We start from the raw sequence: 18,518 nt of genomic DNA, 5'->3' as shown, positions 1-18,518 counted from the left end.
TTAATCCTTATACATTAGATCAAAAAGTAATCTATTTTTCTTTTTTAAATTTCATCCATTTCTATTGTTAAAAACTAGCTCGATTGACAGAAAACCAAATACTCACACATGACGTGCCACGTGTACCTCATTTTAATTCGAACGGTAGAAATGGGTGAGATTTTTAGAAGGACCACCAGTTTACTCTTTGATCTAACTACAAAGACTATTTTGCCAATTTTTTTGAGTAGAAGGGGAGAAATATAATCTGAATCCTAATACAAGAGCCTCTGTGGCACTTTTACCAGTAATGCTGCAATGTATCAGCTTAGAACACACTAACAAAGTCTCCACTTGCCCCCTATAATAACAATTCACTGGCTAGTACCCGCTTCAAGGAAATCCTCTCCAAGCTAGCTTATGTGCAACCTAACCATGTTAACATCAATAAGCATCAAGATTCTCATGACTATAGTAAAATAACAAGCACATGAAGGAAAAATGATTAAATAGGAAAAGCCGTTTCCAAAATTCTACTCAGAAAACTATCTAGTACCCACTTCAAGGAAATTAAAGCACATCAAACATGCAATCAATTCACTCCAAGCTTAAGAATAGAATCAAATTTGCAGTAACATTAATGCCTCGTTAAACTAGTGTAAAGCTTATTTATTACCTATGTACTACAATAGTTAGACATGAAAATAAAGAATAGTTAGTACAAATTTAAGTTTGAAACTAGAAAGATAAGTAAAAACTATGTAAAAACTGACCTCTTCAATGTAAGCGGAAAATTTTCCTTCTCTTTGCTAAAAATAAGTTACAGAAGTGGTTAAATATTATTAATTGAGTTAGTTTATTGCTAACCCATATATTAAAACATGTGTAAAAAATAATACTCCTATCCAACGTAAGATAATAATAAAACATCTCCAAAAAGCTAGCTTACGTGCAAACTAACCATGTTAACATCAGTAATTCATTCTAGTCTAATGACTAGTAGTACAATAATAAGCACATGAAGGAAAAATTATTAAATAGGAAAGCCCTATCCAAAATTCTACTAAAAAAACTAGCTAGTACCCACTTCAAGGAAACTAAAGGACATCCAGCATCCCATCAATTCACTCCAAGCTTAAGAACACAATCAAATTAGCAGAAACAATAAGAATAAAACAACTCCAAACAGCTAGCTTATGTGCAAACTGACCATATCAACATCAATAATTCATTCAAGATTGTAATGACTAGTAGTAAAATAACGAGCACATGAAGGAGAAATGATTAAATAGGAAAACCCATTCCAAGATTCTGCTCGAAAAACTAGCTACTACCCACTACAAAAAAACTAAAGCACGTCCTCAAGCATGCCATTAATTCACTCCAAGCTTAAGAACACAATCAAATTTTCAGTAACATCAAGAACAAAACATCTCCAATAAGCTTAAGTGCAAATTAACCATATCATTCAAGATTCTAATGACTAGTTATAAAAAAACAAGCATACATACAAACATATATATCAAAAATTTCCACCTTCATGCATATAAAATTACCCATCAAAACATCTATATACATTCACCAAAATTTCAACAAAGTTTGGTTAAATTTACTTAAACCCATCGTCATGAAGAGGGAAACACATCTTTCAAAGCCGATGCCGCGGACAAGTAATTAAGAGTGTTCCTTAAAGTTTCCTTCTCCCTTTTTAGCCTGGCGGCCGTACATTCCAGTTCAAGCAAAGCTTGTTGTTCTCTCGGTGCCCCTTCAAATGTACTCCCTACGAAAAACGAAAACGGTGTCGGAAAATGGTTCTTCCTCAAATCCTTTACTTCCTTTTCCAGTTTACCATTAAGCCGATTCGATAACCGTATCACGTCTTTCATACAACTCTCCACTTCATTCGCCAACCCTTCCAAATCTTCATCGTCAACGGAGGGCCGATCTTCAAGCCAGTCAACTTCTGCGACTAAGTACGGCTTCGTACGGACGAGGTCGGTTATACGGAACCGTTCCTGTCCTTTACATATAAGAAAGAACCGATCGTCGGCGAGACGCTCGTGTCTGACAATCTCTCCGACGCAACCGACGCCGGAGATTCCGGTTTCGGCGTCGGAATAGATAACGCCAAACCGGAGATCGGTGTGGAGGAGGGTGTGCATCATGATGCGGTAACGGAACTCAAAGATCTGGAGAGGGAGAACAGCACCAGGGAAGAGAACTAAAGGGAGAGGAAATAAAGGAAGCTCAACGACGTCGTCTGATTTGGCCGAGTTCATGCGGTGTTTCTCCGGGAAAGAAGAAGCCGAGCACCGGAGAGAGGTGAACCTTTGGAATTTGCGCCATTGAAGGAGCGAAGATGGATTTGCAATGGGTTTTAAATTGGGGTTTGAAAGAGAGGGATTGGAGGAATTAGGGTTTATCGAAGCTTGATGATTGAATGATGAATGGGAAGGGATTAATTGAGGGGAAGCCATTGAAGAAAATGACCAGAAACTGTTTGATGTATTGCCTAAGTGAAAACAAAATAATAAAGTAATAAATAGAAAGGATTATTACGTGGAACTCACTTGCCTTATCCAGATATATCTTTGTCACGTGGATTTATTTGATACCAAGAGCAATATGTAAGTCGTGTCGAGTCGGGCCAGAAAAAATTAAGCTTACACCTGTTTTTGGGTTAATTCGATATATTTTATTTGCCCATTTTATTGTTTATAATTTTAAATATAATTAATTTGAATTAAAATTATTTTAATTATTTAAATTGAATTTAATTTGGATGGGATTCGCTTAAAATAAAATTAGGTTAGCGCTTAGACAACTCTATTAAATAATAAATATTATTATAATAGTATTTTTTAATTTTTATATCAAATTTGCTTCTTATTTTTGTTTTTCAATTAAATATTATTTTTTAAATATAATTTTACATAAATTTTGTTTATTCACATTATATGTATATCATAATTTAATATTATATTTAATTCTTTAACTGAATTGGGTGTCATGATTTAATTAGACATCATCTTAGTAAAGAAATAATTAAAATTTTATATTTTTAAATTATTAGTGATTACAATTTCTTTTATCATTTTATAAAATACATAAAAGTCAATTTAAATGATTAAACTCGTAAAGATTTAAACTTAAGATATCAAATTTTAAAACCGAACTTTAATACTTTAATCAACCCCTCATTTAATTTTAATATAACTTTTTATAAATATATTTTACATTTTAAATGTATAATTAGAGATAAAAATTATGAAGGCCCTTAATTAGAAATCAGATTGCATGAACCAATTAATCTTTATACATTAGATCGAAAAGTAAATTGATTTTTTTGTTAAAATTTTCATCTATTTGTTCTGTTAAAAATTGACGTAGATGATGAAATAATCGAACAATAATACGTGGCGTGCCATATGTAATTCATACTAATATACAAGAACCGATTTTTATCAATGGAATAGTTGGGATGATTTTGAATTAATTCAAACCCCAATTGGTCATTTTTAATTTTGTTTAGTACAAATTCGACACTCAAACTTTGGTAATTTCAGGTTGGGATTTTCAAATTGGAATTGGAATTGATAAAGCAAGAATGATTCATTTCTTCAAAACATGCACTCTAAAAACATTGTTTAATAACATCTCTTCTAAAACAAACAAAAATGGCGCATTTAGACGATGAAACTGCAACATTTTCTACTTTCATACCTTTTCATCACTTATTATGATGGTGTCTATTTAAAACCGATCTCCTCATAAGCGAAATCTTCGATGCATCTCCGCCGAGTTCTTCAAACACTACCAACAAATTCTGTTTCGGTTTTAGCCACGTTCTCGGAACATGGTACCTAAAAATGTCAGAATCACATACCGAGATTAGAGTTGCATAAATTCAAGTTCCTAGGAAGCCAAGTAATTTCTCGAGAGTTTACCATCTTTGTGTTGGATGGCCGCAACCACTCTGGCACTTTGTAGGTCGGTACGTCCCCGAGTAACTACACTTACTGCACTCACCATTCCCGTACGCCATCCAATATCTTCCTACACTTTGCCCGTTGATCCATACTTGACCTTTTCCCATACTCCGCATATCCAAAGCCAATGGTTCGTTACCTGTTGGTGCATCAAAATATGCCTGCAACAATATCGAAGCTAATAGTTAAGTCGGGACACACCATCTAAATAATCCCAATCTCGGGTCCCTTCAGTTTTTCTACCTTGTACCAGATCATTGACTGGCGACTCTGTGTGGCCAGTGAACCTTGGATCCATTCAACGGATGAAACTCCTTCCGGTGAGGCCAAATACATTGCTTCTCCTTTTAAACCAACCTGTTTGAGAGTATGGTTTTTATAAAGCATTATCGGAACCTGAAAATTTGTAGACGTTGCATGTTAAAGCAAGTAGTTATCGAACCTGGTACGACCATTTATGTGACGACAAATCTTTCTTTCCTTTGTCAAGGCTGTTCAAGTAAACACCTACGATTCCTGTTTTCCATGTCTCGAAATGCAGTCCAACATTCTTCAACACGACCATAAATTTGTATTAGATGGTTGAATATGCATAGAGCTAAATATGGTAAAATAGCAACTAACCGGTAATCCAACAGCTACGCTGACAAGTGCGATATGATTTGTTCCAGCATGTAGGTTCACCGGCCCCGTAAATGTGAATCCTCGGTCTTTCCTAGTCCCGAATGCTGACCCTGTGATTTTTATCATATGACTTAGAAGACATATATCAAAATTTTTCAGTCACTGAGTAAATCAACAAATATACCTGAGAACTGTCCGTTGATGAAGACATGAAGGGCATGGCCAGCTGAATCTACATTGAGTGTTGGCTTTTTTCCTCCTCGTAGAAACGATTCCGATGGACTAATGTCAATGCTGGAATGAAAGTGCATACGAGATTTAATTGAGTTGTTATTTCAACAATTACGAAAAACGAAAAAAGAATTCGAGCATATAAAATGCAGTTCCGCACCTCGTTGTGTACCAAAGGTAGTCGCTTGTATCTCTGGTAACATTCATCTGCTCCAAGAGTCCCCGAGCCGTAATTCTTGAACTTTCCCCTAGAGAAGAAATGTCTTCATCGTAGGTCTCCCACGAGAACATCTTCGAGTTCGTTGGCAACATTTTGGTATGCGAAGTTTTAACCCCGACCTTGACATGCATCCGATAATTATATAAGTACTTCCATACGAAAATCATCAGATATAATGACAATAAGGCCTTAGGATTCACTTACTTTTGCAGTATTAAACACCGCGTTTCTACAATCAGGAAGGATACTAATAGACCAAGGAGGCAACTTGTAATGCCGATTATTGAAAATCACACTAACAGCAGATTTCATATCATAATTCGAGAGAAAAGCTGCACAACTTCCTTTCGAAGAAAATACATGAGCCTGAAAGACAAACATAATTAACATTACGAGTGTAAAGTTTTAATTAACACCAAATTCTCATATCACCTATGGATGACAAGAGATAGCATACTTGTTGAAAGGTTCCCAATGAAGTAACTGTAGGATCCGAGGAAACTAAAGCATGTTCGCATAGCTTAATAGCCTTATGAAGCTCCTTTAGATGACCGTATTTAGGCTGCCGGATTAATCCTAAACAACTCGAACTTGTAAGTACAAAGGATCTATGACAACACAGCAACCAAATGAACTCAGTTCCTCACCGTATTCATCAATCGGAGCATCATAGTCATAACTGGTCGTAATAAACGGTCCACCAGCAGTCCGTCCAAAGTTGGTTCCTCCATGGTACTATCCAAAGCAAATAGAGCATAACCCGTAAGTCGTATGACTCATTTTCATTTGTAAACCGAAATGAGTACGATAACTAACCATATAATAGTTAATAAACGTGCCGCCCTTTTGTATGAAGCGAGCAACTGCAAATGCTAAGTCTTGAACTGGGCGACGGTGAATTGGGCCACCAAATTCAGTAAACCTTCTCATTATCAAGAGCAAAAACATCGGTTAACAAACAGGCTTAACATTACATCCATCGAAAAAGAAAGTACTCACCAACCGCTCCAAGCCTCGGTCCACAACATAGGCTTGTAAGGTTTGTTCGGAGAGAACGCATCGCAGTAAAAGCCATTACACGTATTTATCTGCATTCAAGATAAATTCATCAGCCAAAAAATGGAAAATCCAGGAATGAGAGAGCACAAGACAGCTTACCACAGGGTCTGGTGCATCATCTTCCTTGCACATTACCCATGGAACTCCGGTATCTAATCCGACCGCCATTTTCGCAGCCCAATTAACATATCTATGACCAGCTGCTCCTAGTGCCTTACTCTCAGGACCATATTCATTCTCAATCTACAACACAGAAATACATATACATATACATATACATATACATATACATATACATATACATATACATATACATATATGAGTCAACATAGTAAGGCATTGATAAAAGTACCACACAGGCCACTGTCGTAAAAGTCAGATTGTATTTTGCCCCCTTTACTAAAAACTGTGCAAATTAGTCCTTGTATATTAGATCAAAAACTCCTTTTTGTTAAAAGTTTCATCCCTCTATATTCTTAAAAACTGTCTTGATTGATGAAATAATCAAACATAGACATGTGTTGTGTCACATATACTTCATGCTGAAGTACAAGACTAGTTTTTAATAATTTTTAACAGGACTAGTTTTAACAGTAGAAATTAATGGAATTTTTAGCAAAAGGACTAGTTTGCTCTTTAATCTAACCTAAAGGGACTGATTTGTCCATTTTTTTAGTAAGGGGGGGAAAATGCCATCTAACCTACAAGGAGTCATTCTCAATCTACGTATACATATACATGAGTCAACACGGTAAGGCATCTTAGTTTCAAACCTGAGAAAGGATAATGGGGCCACCATGTGAAGCAAAAAGCTTTTCATTCTTCATCATTTGGACAATTTTCTCTGTAAATCCTTGCATTGCTCTCTGCAAGGAAGAAAAAAAATGGAATTTTATTAAAAAAGCCATTAACTTAATGATTTTTTTCCAATTTGATCCCTTTCTTCTTCAAATCTAAAAAAAAGTTAAATCTTTACCTTGAAGGGCTCATTGTCTGTTCTAAAGCTAATACCCGGAACATACTTTAACCAAACTGGAAATCCTCTGTATTAAAAAAAAAAAACAAACACAATCTTTAATCATAATCAAACATGCATGTACCTTAAAAAATGCTAAAAAAAAGGTTAAAAATAGTAAGTACCCAAAATTCCACTCTGCACAAACATAGGGACCAATTCGAAGATGAACATATAAACCCAATTTTTGCACTGTCTTGATGAACCGTACTAAATCATATCTGCCCTCGAAATTATACTGTACAATGGGGGGGGGAAGTGGAGTAAAAATCAAAACTTAAAAATAAAAGGCATAGTTTTTTGAGATCTAAAGACAAGTTTTTTACATTGCCTGGTGAAGGTTCATGGCCATTCCAAAAAATATATGTGTCTATAACATCCAAGCCACCATTTTTAGCCTTTTTTATAAGACTTTCCCACATCTACATTCACGAAAAAAAAACCCAGAAATCAGTATTGTTTTTGAGGGGGGAAATGGAAAGAAAGAAAGAAAAATAAAGGGATGAAATTGAAAAGAGAATCACATCAGGGGTGCTTCTTGGATAATGAATGGAACCAGAGATGAGGATTCTTCTTTGTCCATTGATGACAATAGATTTCTTGTCATAGGTAATGGTGCAGTGGATAAGATTGAAGCTCATAAACATGGCTGTGATGAAGAAAAATATGAACTTGGGAACTGAGATAGTTTCCATTTTCACTTCAATTTTGAAGAAAAAAAAAAGAAAGCTTGAATTTTTGGTGAAAGAATGATGCTACTCTGTGATTAACAATCTAGCATTGTGTAGTTGGATCATGTTTTGTGAAATGTTATGACAGTGTGTGTTTTATGCTTTTCAGCCAGAGAAGAAAATGGTACTATACACTGATAAGTGACAAGAAAGAAACAAAGCGGTAGCTTTAATGGAAGTAAATTTGTCTAAAAAAAAATTATTTAATCAATACATGATTACAACTTCATTTTTTTTTTCTGAAATTTCGGTATCTGGTAGATCAATTAAACCCCGATTATATCTGAAACTAAGTTAGATCAAATTTTAAATGATAAAAATTCAATAAAAGTATTGAGTAAGTAATTGTTGTAAGAGTTAAATTATATTTTATTTTTTTGTTATAAAAATAGTAAAATAGTCTCTCAATATTAAATTAAATAGTAAAATGATCCTTTTAAAAATTTCGATCTATTTCTACTGTTAAAAGCTTGTTCATGTACGTCAACATGAGGAATAAGTGACACCTCATATGTAACTATTTAGTTATTCTGTTAGCTACACTAGTTTTTAACAATAGAATTATATGAAATTTTTAATAAAAAAGATTAATTTATTCTTTGTATACAAAAATTAATTTACTTATTTTTTAGTAAAAGAGATGAAAAACAACTTAACTCCTGATATAAGGAATTCCATAACAATTTTACTTAAAAACTCTTTCAATATTATTTTTTCATCTGAAATCAAACTTGAAACCTTAGTAGTATTGCACTCTACAAATACGTGAAGAAAAATTTGATGGTTAAGTTTTGCTATTAATTTATGTGCTATGCATAAGTTCTGTATTCAGTTCCTATACTTTTATTAGGTATTTTTAGTCTATAACACTTTTACGAATTTTAAATTTTCAATCATAGCCAAATAATGATGGTTAGATTCATTAAATCCAGTTATACTATTTTCAAAATCTGAAGCGACAAATATAATAATATTACACATGTAATGCAACGTCGGATTACTATTTTCACATATTACTAAAAAAGTTAGTTCATAAATTTCATAACTATCATTTACGTCAAGATTAAAATTTTATGATTCAAAAATATAGGAATTAAAATTAATCAATTTAAAAAGTATGAACTAAATCTACAATTATCGCATGGTATTAAATTACAACTTTAACTAAACAAATTTAAATATTGCGATCGAGTCAAGACTAAAATTTTAATTTTAAGTAACCAAATCAAAAAAATCACTAAAATTGAATAAATTAAATTACATAAACTAAATTCATAAGTTATGTATATAGAAAAATTTTACCAAATTTAATTGCATGTTACTCTAAAGTTTATATGTTATATTTTAATATTATCCTAAAGACTGAATATTTAGAATTTGAAGCGAAGAATCACGAGAATTCATAGTTGTGATGTATACTAGTAGGACTAATAAATAAGACAAATTTTTGTATATATTATTACTATAGTTGAATCATGATGGATTGAACTTTGCACTTCAAGGTTCAATAGTATAATAAGAAAAACATTACCTTGAAATTAGCATTTTCTTTATTATTTTTGCCCATTGTATTCCTTTCAAGTTAAATTTCACATAAAATATTTGTAGTAAATAGTCTCTCCTTAATATTTAATTAGGAAAATAATATGTTTTGGTGTACTCAAATTCACATTTTTCTGTATTGATAATAGCATCGATACCAATTTAACTAAATTATAGATTTAATTTTTAAATGATATAAATTACATAATATAAAAAGTAAAACAAAACATTATCGAGTTAAATTCAAACTCGATTAATATTTTAAATGAATCTAATAATTTTACGAAATTCATTTTCTAAATCAAATATTATTTAAACTCTCTTAAATATCGAAAAAGTTTAGACTTAAACTAATAATCCGAACTCTGAATAAATTACTTAAAACATAAGTAAGCATATGCATTAAGGCCAGCCTTAAATAAAGTTGGGAAGTAAACATAATCCTATGGCAATGGATGATTGTTAAAATGTGTGGAACACTTTTAAAGTAAACTCCCTTGTATTATTGGGACTTCTTTATGTGTTGCATAAGGAATTTATTAGATTAAAAAATTAAATAAATTTAAAGTTATATAGTGGAATTTTCTTTTGTATGATTATTTTTGTTAAAAGAATTGTATGATTGACTTTTTCCCCATTATTTTGCATGCAGGGGGTCCTCTTATTTTCTCTTGTGCTTTCTTTCTTTTAATTATATGAAAAAATATTTGATATATTATTAATAGGATTTTTAAAATTTATAAATAAAATTAACGTAATTATATGCATCGAAATGAGCTAATTATATTTATGAACTCGGATCAACACATTCATCTCACCTTGACAAAATCAACATTGGAACCATTAAATTTGAGTCAATTTAATCTGTTTGAATTTTACTTCGTTTGACGGTTAAATTTATTAGGAATTTATTAGGAAACAATTATTTAAAATTCGAAATAATTTTAAATAAAAAATTATTTAAGCTGGAAACAATCAAATAGTAAAACAAAATAATGTGATAATTTTAAAATTAAAATTTCAGACAAATTTATTAGGAACTAATATATAAATCATGATTGTGATGGATGAGGCTTAACCACAATCTTCATTATTCTTATAATGGTTATTATCACTATGAAAAGTTGTCTACAAACGATACGTGGAAAATATATTGAACTTGACGACGTTAACCCAAGTTTTTTTATTTGAAAATTTCAATCAATCATGCAATGCGATAAAAATGATGAAAGAAAAAGTGATCTGAGAGAGGATGGGTGGTGTCGGTAGTAGGAATGATAACGAGTTAGATATATATTTGAATATAAAAAATTTAATTTTAAATTAATTATTTATAAACTTATCGAATATCATAATCTAAATTTGTAATACTGATATAAATTTGTAATATTCAAATTCGATATTCAAATAAAAATTTACATTTGTTCTGAATTTGTAATGAACAATAAATTTAACTACAAAATTTAAATATAATTAAAAACCGTAATAAAAATTTAAATCAATCTAAATTATTATCCCTACATGGGATCCGCGGTTTTCCGATTTAGTGAATGTAATGATTGGGAAAATGGGCAGCGTCGATGCCCCGTTTGTTTGTCAAATTTAAGGCAAGTAATACTGTGCTGCTAGATCTCCATCCCGTTTACGTCGGTGAAAGCAACATATTCGAGAAAATTTGTTCACTTTTGAAATTAACAAATATTTGCTTACAGCTTACCACAATTCTTGGATCACGTGAAGTAATGGTATACTCTTATAGACTTAGACCCCCTCCTTTCCTCCATTATTAGGGATTTTCCTCTTTTAGGGCCTTAGGTTAGTTAAAATTTTAATAGAGTCGAATTAAGTTCAAATAATAAAAAATGATTGCTTTAAATTTGGCTAGAATTTTATCGAATGATATTGTAAAAATTCAACCTTCACTTTAAGAAATTTGAGCTATTTCAATTTGATTAAATTAAACTTGTTTATTCAATTTATATATCTGAGTTTAGGTTTAAAATTATTTTAAAATTTGCACTAACATAATAGCTACATTGCACAATTAAGTCCACTCGAATTTACTATCTCCTATAATAATATTAATGTCAACTGAATTACTTTCAATTGGCCTAATTTTTTAAAAATTTAAATGACAATTTTAAGTTTTAAGTGTGTATTAAAATAAAGTAATAATCTAATATTAAAAATATTTAAAGTTTGACTAGACTTACGAGCTTCTCGAGTTGAATATTAAAATATTTTGGAAAAATTTTCGATTTGCTTAATGTTATAATTTGTTGTCCTAATTGATGATGCAACATAGGTTAGAATAGGGAGTATAACTAATAAATTTGAAAAGAGAGTAAGATAAAGAGATAAATTGACATACAATATTTGGTAATGTAGTTCGAATAATAATATTACTATATGAAACTTTACTTAGTGAATGATTTTATCTAACAATTAGTCTAGATCACTTATTGACTAAAACCCAATCTACCTTTACAAGTTACAACGTTAAATAATTGTAACCCCAATAATAAACCAAATTGTTACAATCATTGGTACCAATTTCTCACTTACAAGCAAAGATGAATGACTATTTGAATAAAAGTACTCGAAAATCACACATCTACGTGCGAAAAGTAAAAAAACGACATACTTCTCAATTCAAAAAACCAGATAACTCAACTCTAAATTTAAGTTGACTTTATTCATAAAAAATTCCTCTTTTAAATTCCGAATTCATGCCTTCCAACATCAATAAAAAAAATAATCCGATTTCATCTTTAATGAATATGGATAAAGTTACAAGCCATTTAGAAATACTTTTTCTCTCTTCAAATTCGACCAAATAATAAAAATAACATTTTAATATAATCAGTTTTATTTGTAACACGAATCAATAATCATTTATTGTTAAGTCATAAATACTAGCAAACTGAAACATACTTTAACTATCCTAAACTGATGTCCTAATTAATATTCGAACAAAGTATGGAGTTTTGGCCAATCGATTTGTCTCACATGTTAACTAACTTTCCAATATTGTTTAGTTGCCTTGAGGCTTATTGCCTTTAATTTATTGCTTGAACCTTGAAGTGCCATAATATGAGCCCAACAGGGGAAATATAATTGGATTGCAAAAATATTTTAGATTGAATTTAACAAAATTGGGCCTCAGCAAGTGGAATATATGAAAGGGTATTTGTCAAGATAATGTGAAATTAGGCAATAAATCCAAATTACCATACTAAAAATGTTCACAATGATGTTGAATATTTGCTTGATTCCACCTATTAAAAATTAGTTTAATTGGAATATAATTGTTATTGCAACGAACTCAAAAAATTCATTTTTTAAAAGAATTAAAATCAATAAACCGAATCGACCTAAATCAGTGGAATTTGATTTAGTTTAATTAATTTTTAAATGTAGTTTCAATTTGAGTTTTTAAAAACCAGAATACTGAGTAAATTTTTTCTCAAAATCTATTTGAACCGAACCAATATCACCGTAACTAAAAATCACACTTGAATAATCATCTACAGTTAGATCGTTTGAAAACTACATTTTGTTCCATATGAAAGCCATACAATTCAAATCAAATTGGATTCCCTTCATTTCTCTTTGCATTGATTCCCTACAAAGTGGAACACAGAATAAGCTTCTTCTTCATCACAATTTGAAAACTACATTTTTGTTTCATTAATATTTCAACTCAGAAACACCCATTTTTGTCACTCAAATACACCTGTTTTTGCCCCTTGCTCGAAGAATTAATGGTAACCATGAACTTCCTTTTACAATTCTATTAATTTTCAGCTTTAATTTAATTCTCCTACATGATCATGTTGCTAGAATCTTGACGGCGATCAAAAACCAGTTTTGTACGGTCCATGGGGAGGCCAAGGTGGATCATACTGGGACGATGGAGTGAACTTCACCATAAAACAATTGGTGATAGTTCATGGACTTGGAATTGACTCGATCCAAATCGAATACGATAATAAAGGGAACTCTATTTGGTCAAGAAAGCATGGAGGTGATGGAGGGTCTAAGATGGATAAGGTTAGCCTTTTGAATTAAATTATGTTATTAACGCCAGTACTAGGTATAAGTTATGGATTTAGTCCCTTAATTTTAATTTGGTCATTTTTGGTTACTGAATTTTTAGAATTTTAAAATTTTAGTCCTGACCAAATGGTAGCTATTAAATTTGTAAGTTAAGTTTTTTATTTTCAAAATTTGATGCATCAAACGTATTTTCACATGTGTAATGCTATGTCAACTTGCTATTCCCATACTAAATAAAACAGTTAATAGATTTATTGACTGTTGTTTGCATTAAGATTGAAAATTTGAAAAATATAGTGGCTAATAATGATCTAGTTGTAGAATATGGGCTAAATCTACAACTATACATGATACAAGACTAATATAAGAATTTAACCAAACAAATTTAACTGCAACCGTTTGGTCAGGACTAAAACTTTCAAAATTCAAAAAGTACAAGGTCTAATAGTAAAATTTGACCTTAGAAACCTATACTTATTTTTGTGATTTTTGAATTTGTTTTAGGTAAAACTTGATTACCCAAATGAGTTTCTTACATCAATCCATGGATACTATGGTAACCTTAATGAAAGGGGACCTATTATGGTTAGGTCACTCACTTTACAAAGCAATAGGAAAGTTTATGGACCCTATGGTGTTGAACAAGGGACATGTTTTTCAATGAATAGGGGGAAGATTGTTGGGTTCCATGGTAGGTCTGGTTGGTATTTGGATGCAATTGGGGTTTATTCAATGCCTATGTTGAAAATGAATCATTCGAAGACTATTGTTCATGCACAAAGTTTTGCTGGTAATGGAGGTGAGAGAGATGGGTTTTCAGTGATACAAGGAAGTGTTGGAGAAAGCTATGATATTGTTTTAGCTGTTAGACAAAGGGATTTGATAGGGAATTCATTGCCAAGGGAGCTATCTAGGCGAGGCTCTAGGAGTTGTACCGATGATTCTAGTGATGGAGAAACCAAAGGCAAGGTAAGAATTAAAACTCGACTTGGTTAAATTAGATTTGAATATGATTCAATTTGAACTTGTTTAATTCAAATTAAAAATGATTTGAACTCAAAATGACTTGAATTTTGAATTTGGGTTCAAGTGACTCAAACTTATCGATCTAGATTGACTCAAATAGAAACCAACCCGACCTCTTCAGTTCACGGGTCTAAACTCTACTTTTGATATCCCGTTTATATTATATGCATGATACAATTTCTTCTTTCTTGCATGTTTAAGGTTTCATTTCAGACACCTGAGAAGCTGCCATCGAACGTACCGGAAGGAGTGATAACTTATGGACCATGGGGTGGCAATGGTGGAACCAAATTTGATGATGGAACCTATACCGGTGTAAGGCAAATTACTTTATCACGCAATGTTGGAATTGTATCAATAAAGGTTTGCTATGACCGCAATGGACAAGCACATTGGGGAAGCAAACATGGAGGCACCGGAGGTTTCAAAACTGAAAGGGTGAGTCTAGCTTCTCTTGTAGAATTCAAATCAATATTCAGAAATGAAGATTACAATGAGTTCAAAAGACCGATAAACTCGAGCCCCGAAATAAATTTAATTTCCATGCTCCTTGACGTTTTTTGGTTTCCTACTGTTTGTAGTGTTGTTAGAATCGAACTAGACCTGTCTATATATCAATCTAGACAACAAAATTGAATCAGCCTTTGAGCGTATGGCTCAGGATTGATAAAAAAAGGATAGTCAAGACAAAAATTTAGCAATTTAAACACTTGAATTGGTTTATAATTTTTTTAATTGTTTTAGGCTGATTATTGAACCAATTGAACTGAAAATTAATAGTTTGACTAATTCGACCATCAATCTGATATTCAAAATATTGATTATCTAGATACCTGTCAACCGAGTGTTTTAGTAAACTCTTTTGTTCCTCTCTATAAAACACTTCTCCCATATATTACACATTTCTCAAGGTTTTAAGGCTTAATTAAAAAACTAGCACCTAAATTATATTGCTTTTCTCATTTAAACACTTAAAGTTTGTTTTTTCAAAAGTGGTACATAAAGTATTAAATCAGTCTTAATTTACTCAAAAAATATGATATTCAATAAGAATGTGTAATCTGTAACGTTAATGTGTAATCTGTCACGTTCTTATTGGTTGGTATCATGTTTTGGAATAAAATGAGACAAAATTAATAGTTTAAGTATCACCTTTGATTTTAAAAAACTTTAGGCACCGAAGTGGAAAAAGTATAATTTGAGGACCAATTTTGTATTTAAGTCAAACTCTAAAAGTTAATACCTATTTTATGTTTTCAAAGCCTATACTTAATCACTAATTAATCTTCAATCAATACGGTTATACTAGAATACAAACTAATTGTCAAACTAATTGTTGGTAGACTCTGGTATTACCTTACTCAGAAGAGTTAAAAGACTGTTGCACTCTGAAGGTCAGTGGGATATTAAGCATGTTCCTAGCGAGTGTAACTTAATTGCAGATCAATTGGCGAAGATTAGTCTCTCTTGGCAAACTTCCCTCTTGATATTTGAAGTACCTCTCCTGATGTGGAGGTTACGGCTATTCAACAAGACAAAGCTTTTAGAGTCTCTTAGAAGTTTTTAACCTGTAATTTTGTTTCTGTTTTTTACCCAAAAAAAAATTGGATAAATATTTAATGGTTCCATTATTCACAGATAATGTTTGATTATCCGTCAGAAATTTTGACGCACGTAACGGGAACGTTCGGACCATTAATGTACATAGGGCCTAATGTGATCAAGTCACTTACATTCTACACCAACAAAGGAAAGCATGGACCATATGGAGATGAACAAGGACCCTCTTTCTCCAACAAAATCAATGAAGGCAAGATTGTTGGATTCCATGGCAAAGAGGGTTTATTCTTAGATGCGTTTGGCGTGCACGTCATGGAAGCTAAAGTACCACCACCAAAGCCACCATTGTCCCAAGCAATCATCCAAGGTGAAAGGACTATAGCCGAGATTGATAATTCTCCGTGGTCGAACAAACTAGTGCTAGCGAAGCGAGGACCGATTGAAGAGGTATTTTGTTTTCAGTGATGTGTTGTTACCAGATTCACTGATAGCGCGTAAAATTATATACTTACTAATGTATATGATTTGGATTGAATATTTTTAGGTTGCTTGTAGTGTGGTGAAAGAACCAGCACCTTGTGGACCTGGACCTTGGGGAGGAGATGGAGGACGACCATGGGATGATGGAGTATATTCTGGGATTAAACAAATTTATATAACGAAATCTGATGCTATTTGCTCAATTCAGGTTGAGTATGATCGGAATGGACAATCAGTTTGGTCTGTGAAACATGGAGGTCATGATGGAACTACCACAAATCGGGTAATTAAACTTTAATTCACTCTCAGCCTAGTCTGATTTGGTCATAAAAAGTTTACAATCCGAACTAGTCTAACCCAAACATAAAAAATGACCAGAACTTTAGAATAACCCAAACACGAAATGATCTAAGCCTGAAATGGTACAAACCCAAAATGACATGAACCCGAAATGACATGTGCAAGTAACAAAAAATAACCCGACCTAAAAACTTCAATTGATATACTTGAATGACGAACCCAAAATTATCCAAACTAGGTTAACCCGAACTCAAAATAGTTCAAATTAGAAACAACTCGAACTTTTAAACTCAAATTGACCTAAACTTGAACCTAACTTGAACCTGAAATAATCTAAATTTGAAACTATACAAACCGGAACAAGTAATTCAAAATGGCCTATACTTAAAGTAACCAGAACCCAAAATAATCTGAATCCATAAAGACTCATGGAGAAAAACTCGAGCTTCAAACCCAAATGACTTTGACTTGAAATAATAAAAAGAAAGTAAATCAAAAGACCCGAACCAAGGTGACTCGAAACTTAAAATGATCTGGATCTGAACCAATTTGAGCTCGAAATAACCCAAACAACTCAGCTGGCAGGTCTACTAAGCTGGTCTTTTTTAACAGACCAAAACCTTGATTTTTTGCAGGTGAAATTGGATGATCCGCACGAGGTACTGAATTGCATATCCGGCTATTATGGCACCATTAACAATGACGAGCAGCTCAAAGTTGTAAAGTCATTAACGTTTAACACCAGCAGAGGCAAGTATGGTCCATTTGGTGAGGAGAAAGGGACGTATTTCACTTCAACCATAACAGAGGGAAAGGTAGTGGGGTTCCATGGGAGGAGCAGCTCTTATTTGGATGCCATTGGTGTTCATATGCAGCATTGGCTAGGAAATCCAAGAACAACTAAGAGGTCTCTCTTCAAAATTTTCAGTTGAATTGTAATCTATATGGTTGTTTTTTTGTACACTGATTAAGATAATATTGGTAGGCAAATGACCATGGATTATTGTTGGTTTTGCTTAGGTGGGATTTAATATTTGTAATAATTGTTAAATAATGCCTACAACTACTTATAATCGATCTCCAACCTTTAAATAAAAGGATAAAAGTGCTTCAACGTGCTTGAACTCAAATCCTCCTATTCTGACAACAATACCAATGCCAACCAAGCTAAGACTTAGTCAGCTAGTCTTTGTATTTAATTTGACATAATTTGAATATTATATTTTTATAATATTATTAGTTAGCTCAAATAGCTCACACTACTAAATTTTGATACAACTCACACACCACTGGTAGTAGTAAATCACTGTCAACATAATAGGCTACGCTCTTACGATTCGAACCCAAACAATTCCTGAGGAAGGTGAATACCTGACCAATGACAACATCTTGAGGTTCTTTGATTAAAATATTGATTTATATAATTTTTTTAAGAAAACTCTTTCAGCACAAAAAATAATCCATGTCAACATACCTTAAAGGGATAAATTAATATTTAGCCTTTAAACTTAGCAGCTTTCTCAATTTGGTCCATGAATTTGGATTTTTTAAGGTATAATGATGTGGCACTTTGAGATTGTGTCATATCATCACCTTTTTTTAATTAAAAAAATATTATAATTTACTTATAATTTTAAATATTTTTTATTTTTAGATTTTATATAATTTTTTAAATTTTCAGGTGATGACGTGGTATAATCTCA

At 32.1% G+C, this 18,518-nt stretch overlaps 3 protein-coding genes across 3 annotated transcripts; 1 reads left to right on the top strand and 2 right to left on the bottom strand.

Annotated features, from left to right (window-relative positions):
- Positions 1-1,385: 1,385 nt before the first annotated feature.
- LOC108456709 (uncharacterized) lies at positions 1,386-2,593 on the bottom strand. The gene has a single exon (XM_017755316.2). It carries the CDS (start codon positions 2,454-2,456, stop codon positions 1,605-1,607), a length of 852 nt encoding a protein of 283 aa, XP_017610805.1. The 5' UTR covers positions 2,457-2,593; the 3' UTR covers positions 1,386-1,604.
- Positions 2,594-3,552: 959 nt separating this feature from the next.
- Positions 3,553-8,040, bottom strand: LOC108456706 (beta-galactosidase 5-like). Its single transcript, XM_017755314.2, has 18 exons — positions 7,642-8,040; positions 7,444-7,539; positions 7,243-7,355; positions 7,079-7,145; positions 6,876-6,968; positions 6,202-6,345; positions 6,043-6,131; positions 5,860-5,965; positions 5,691-5,778; positions 5,501-5,619; positions 5,248-5,409; positions 4,984-5,162; positions 4,777-4,886; positions 4,593-4,702; positions 4,411-4,518; positions 4,212-4,325; positions 3,927-4,129; positions 3,553-3,842 (listed from the first exon to the last, which is right to left on the bottom strand). The coding sequence occupies exons 1-18, from the start codon at positions 7,810-7,812 to the stop codon at positions 3,710-3,712; spliced, it is 2,205 nt and encodes a 734-aa protein (XP_017610803.1). The 5' UTR covers positions 7,813-8,040; the 3' UTR covers positions 3,553-3,709.
- A 4,932-nt stretch (positions 8,041-12,972) lies between these two features.
- On the top strand, positions 12,973-17,939 carry LOC108455694 (jacalin-related lectin 3-like). The gene is made up of 7 exons (XM_017754227.2): positions 12,973-13,157; positions 13,234-13,443; positions 13,954-14,418; positions 14,677-14,913; positions 16,114-16,482; positions 16,580-16,798; positions 17,451-17,939. Exons 1-7 carry the CDS (start codon positions 13,155-13,157, stop codon positions 17,745-17,747), a joined length of 1,800 nt encoding a protein of 599 aa, XP_017609716.1. The 5' UTR covers positions 12,973-13,154; the 3' UTR covers positions 17,748-17,939.
- The last annotated feature ends 579 nt before the right edge of the window (positions 17,940-18,518 follow it).

Source organism: Gossypium arboreum, chromosome 6, assembly GCF_025698485.1.
Source record: "Gossypium arboreum isolate Shixiya-1 chromosome 6, ASM2569848v2, whole genome shotgun sequence".
Taxonomy (NCBI): domain Eukaryota; kingdom Viridiplantae; phylum Streptophyta; class Magnoliopsida; order Malvales; family Malvaceae; genus Gossypium; species Gossypium arboreum.
The sequence above is the reverse complement of the archived record's forward strand: the minus strand, read 5'-3'. Positions and strand labels throughout refer to the sequence as shown.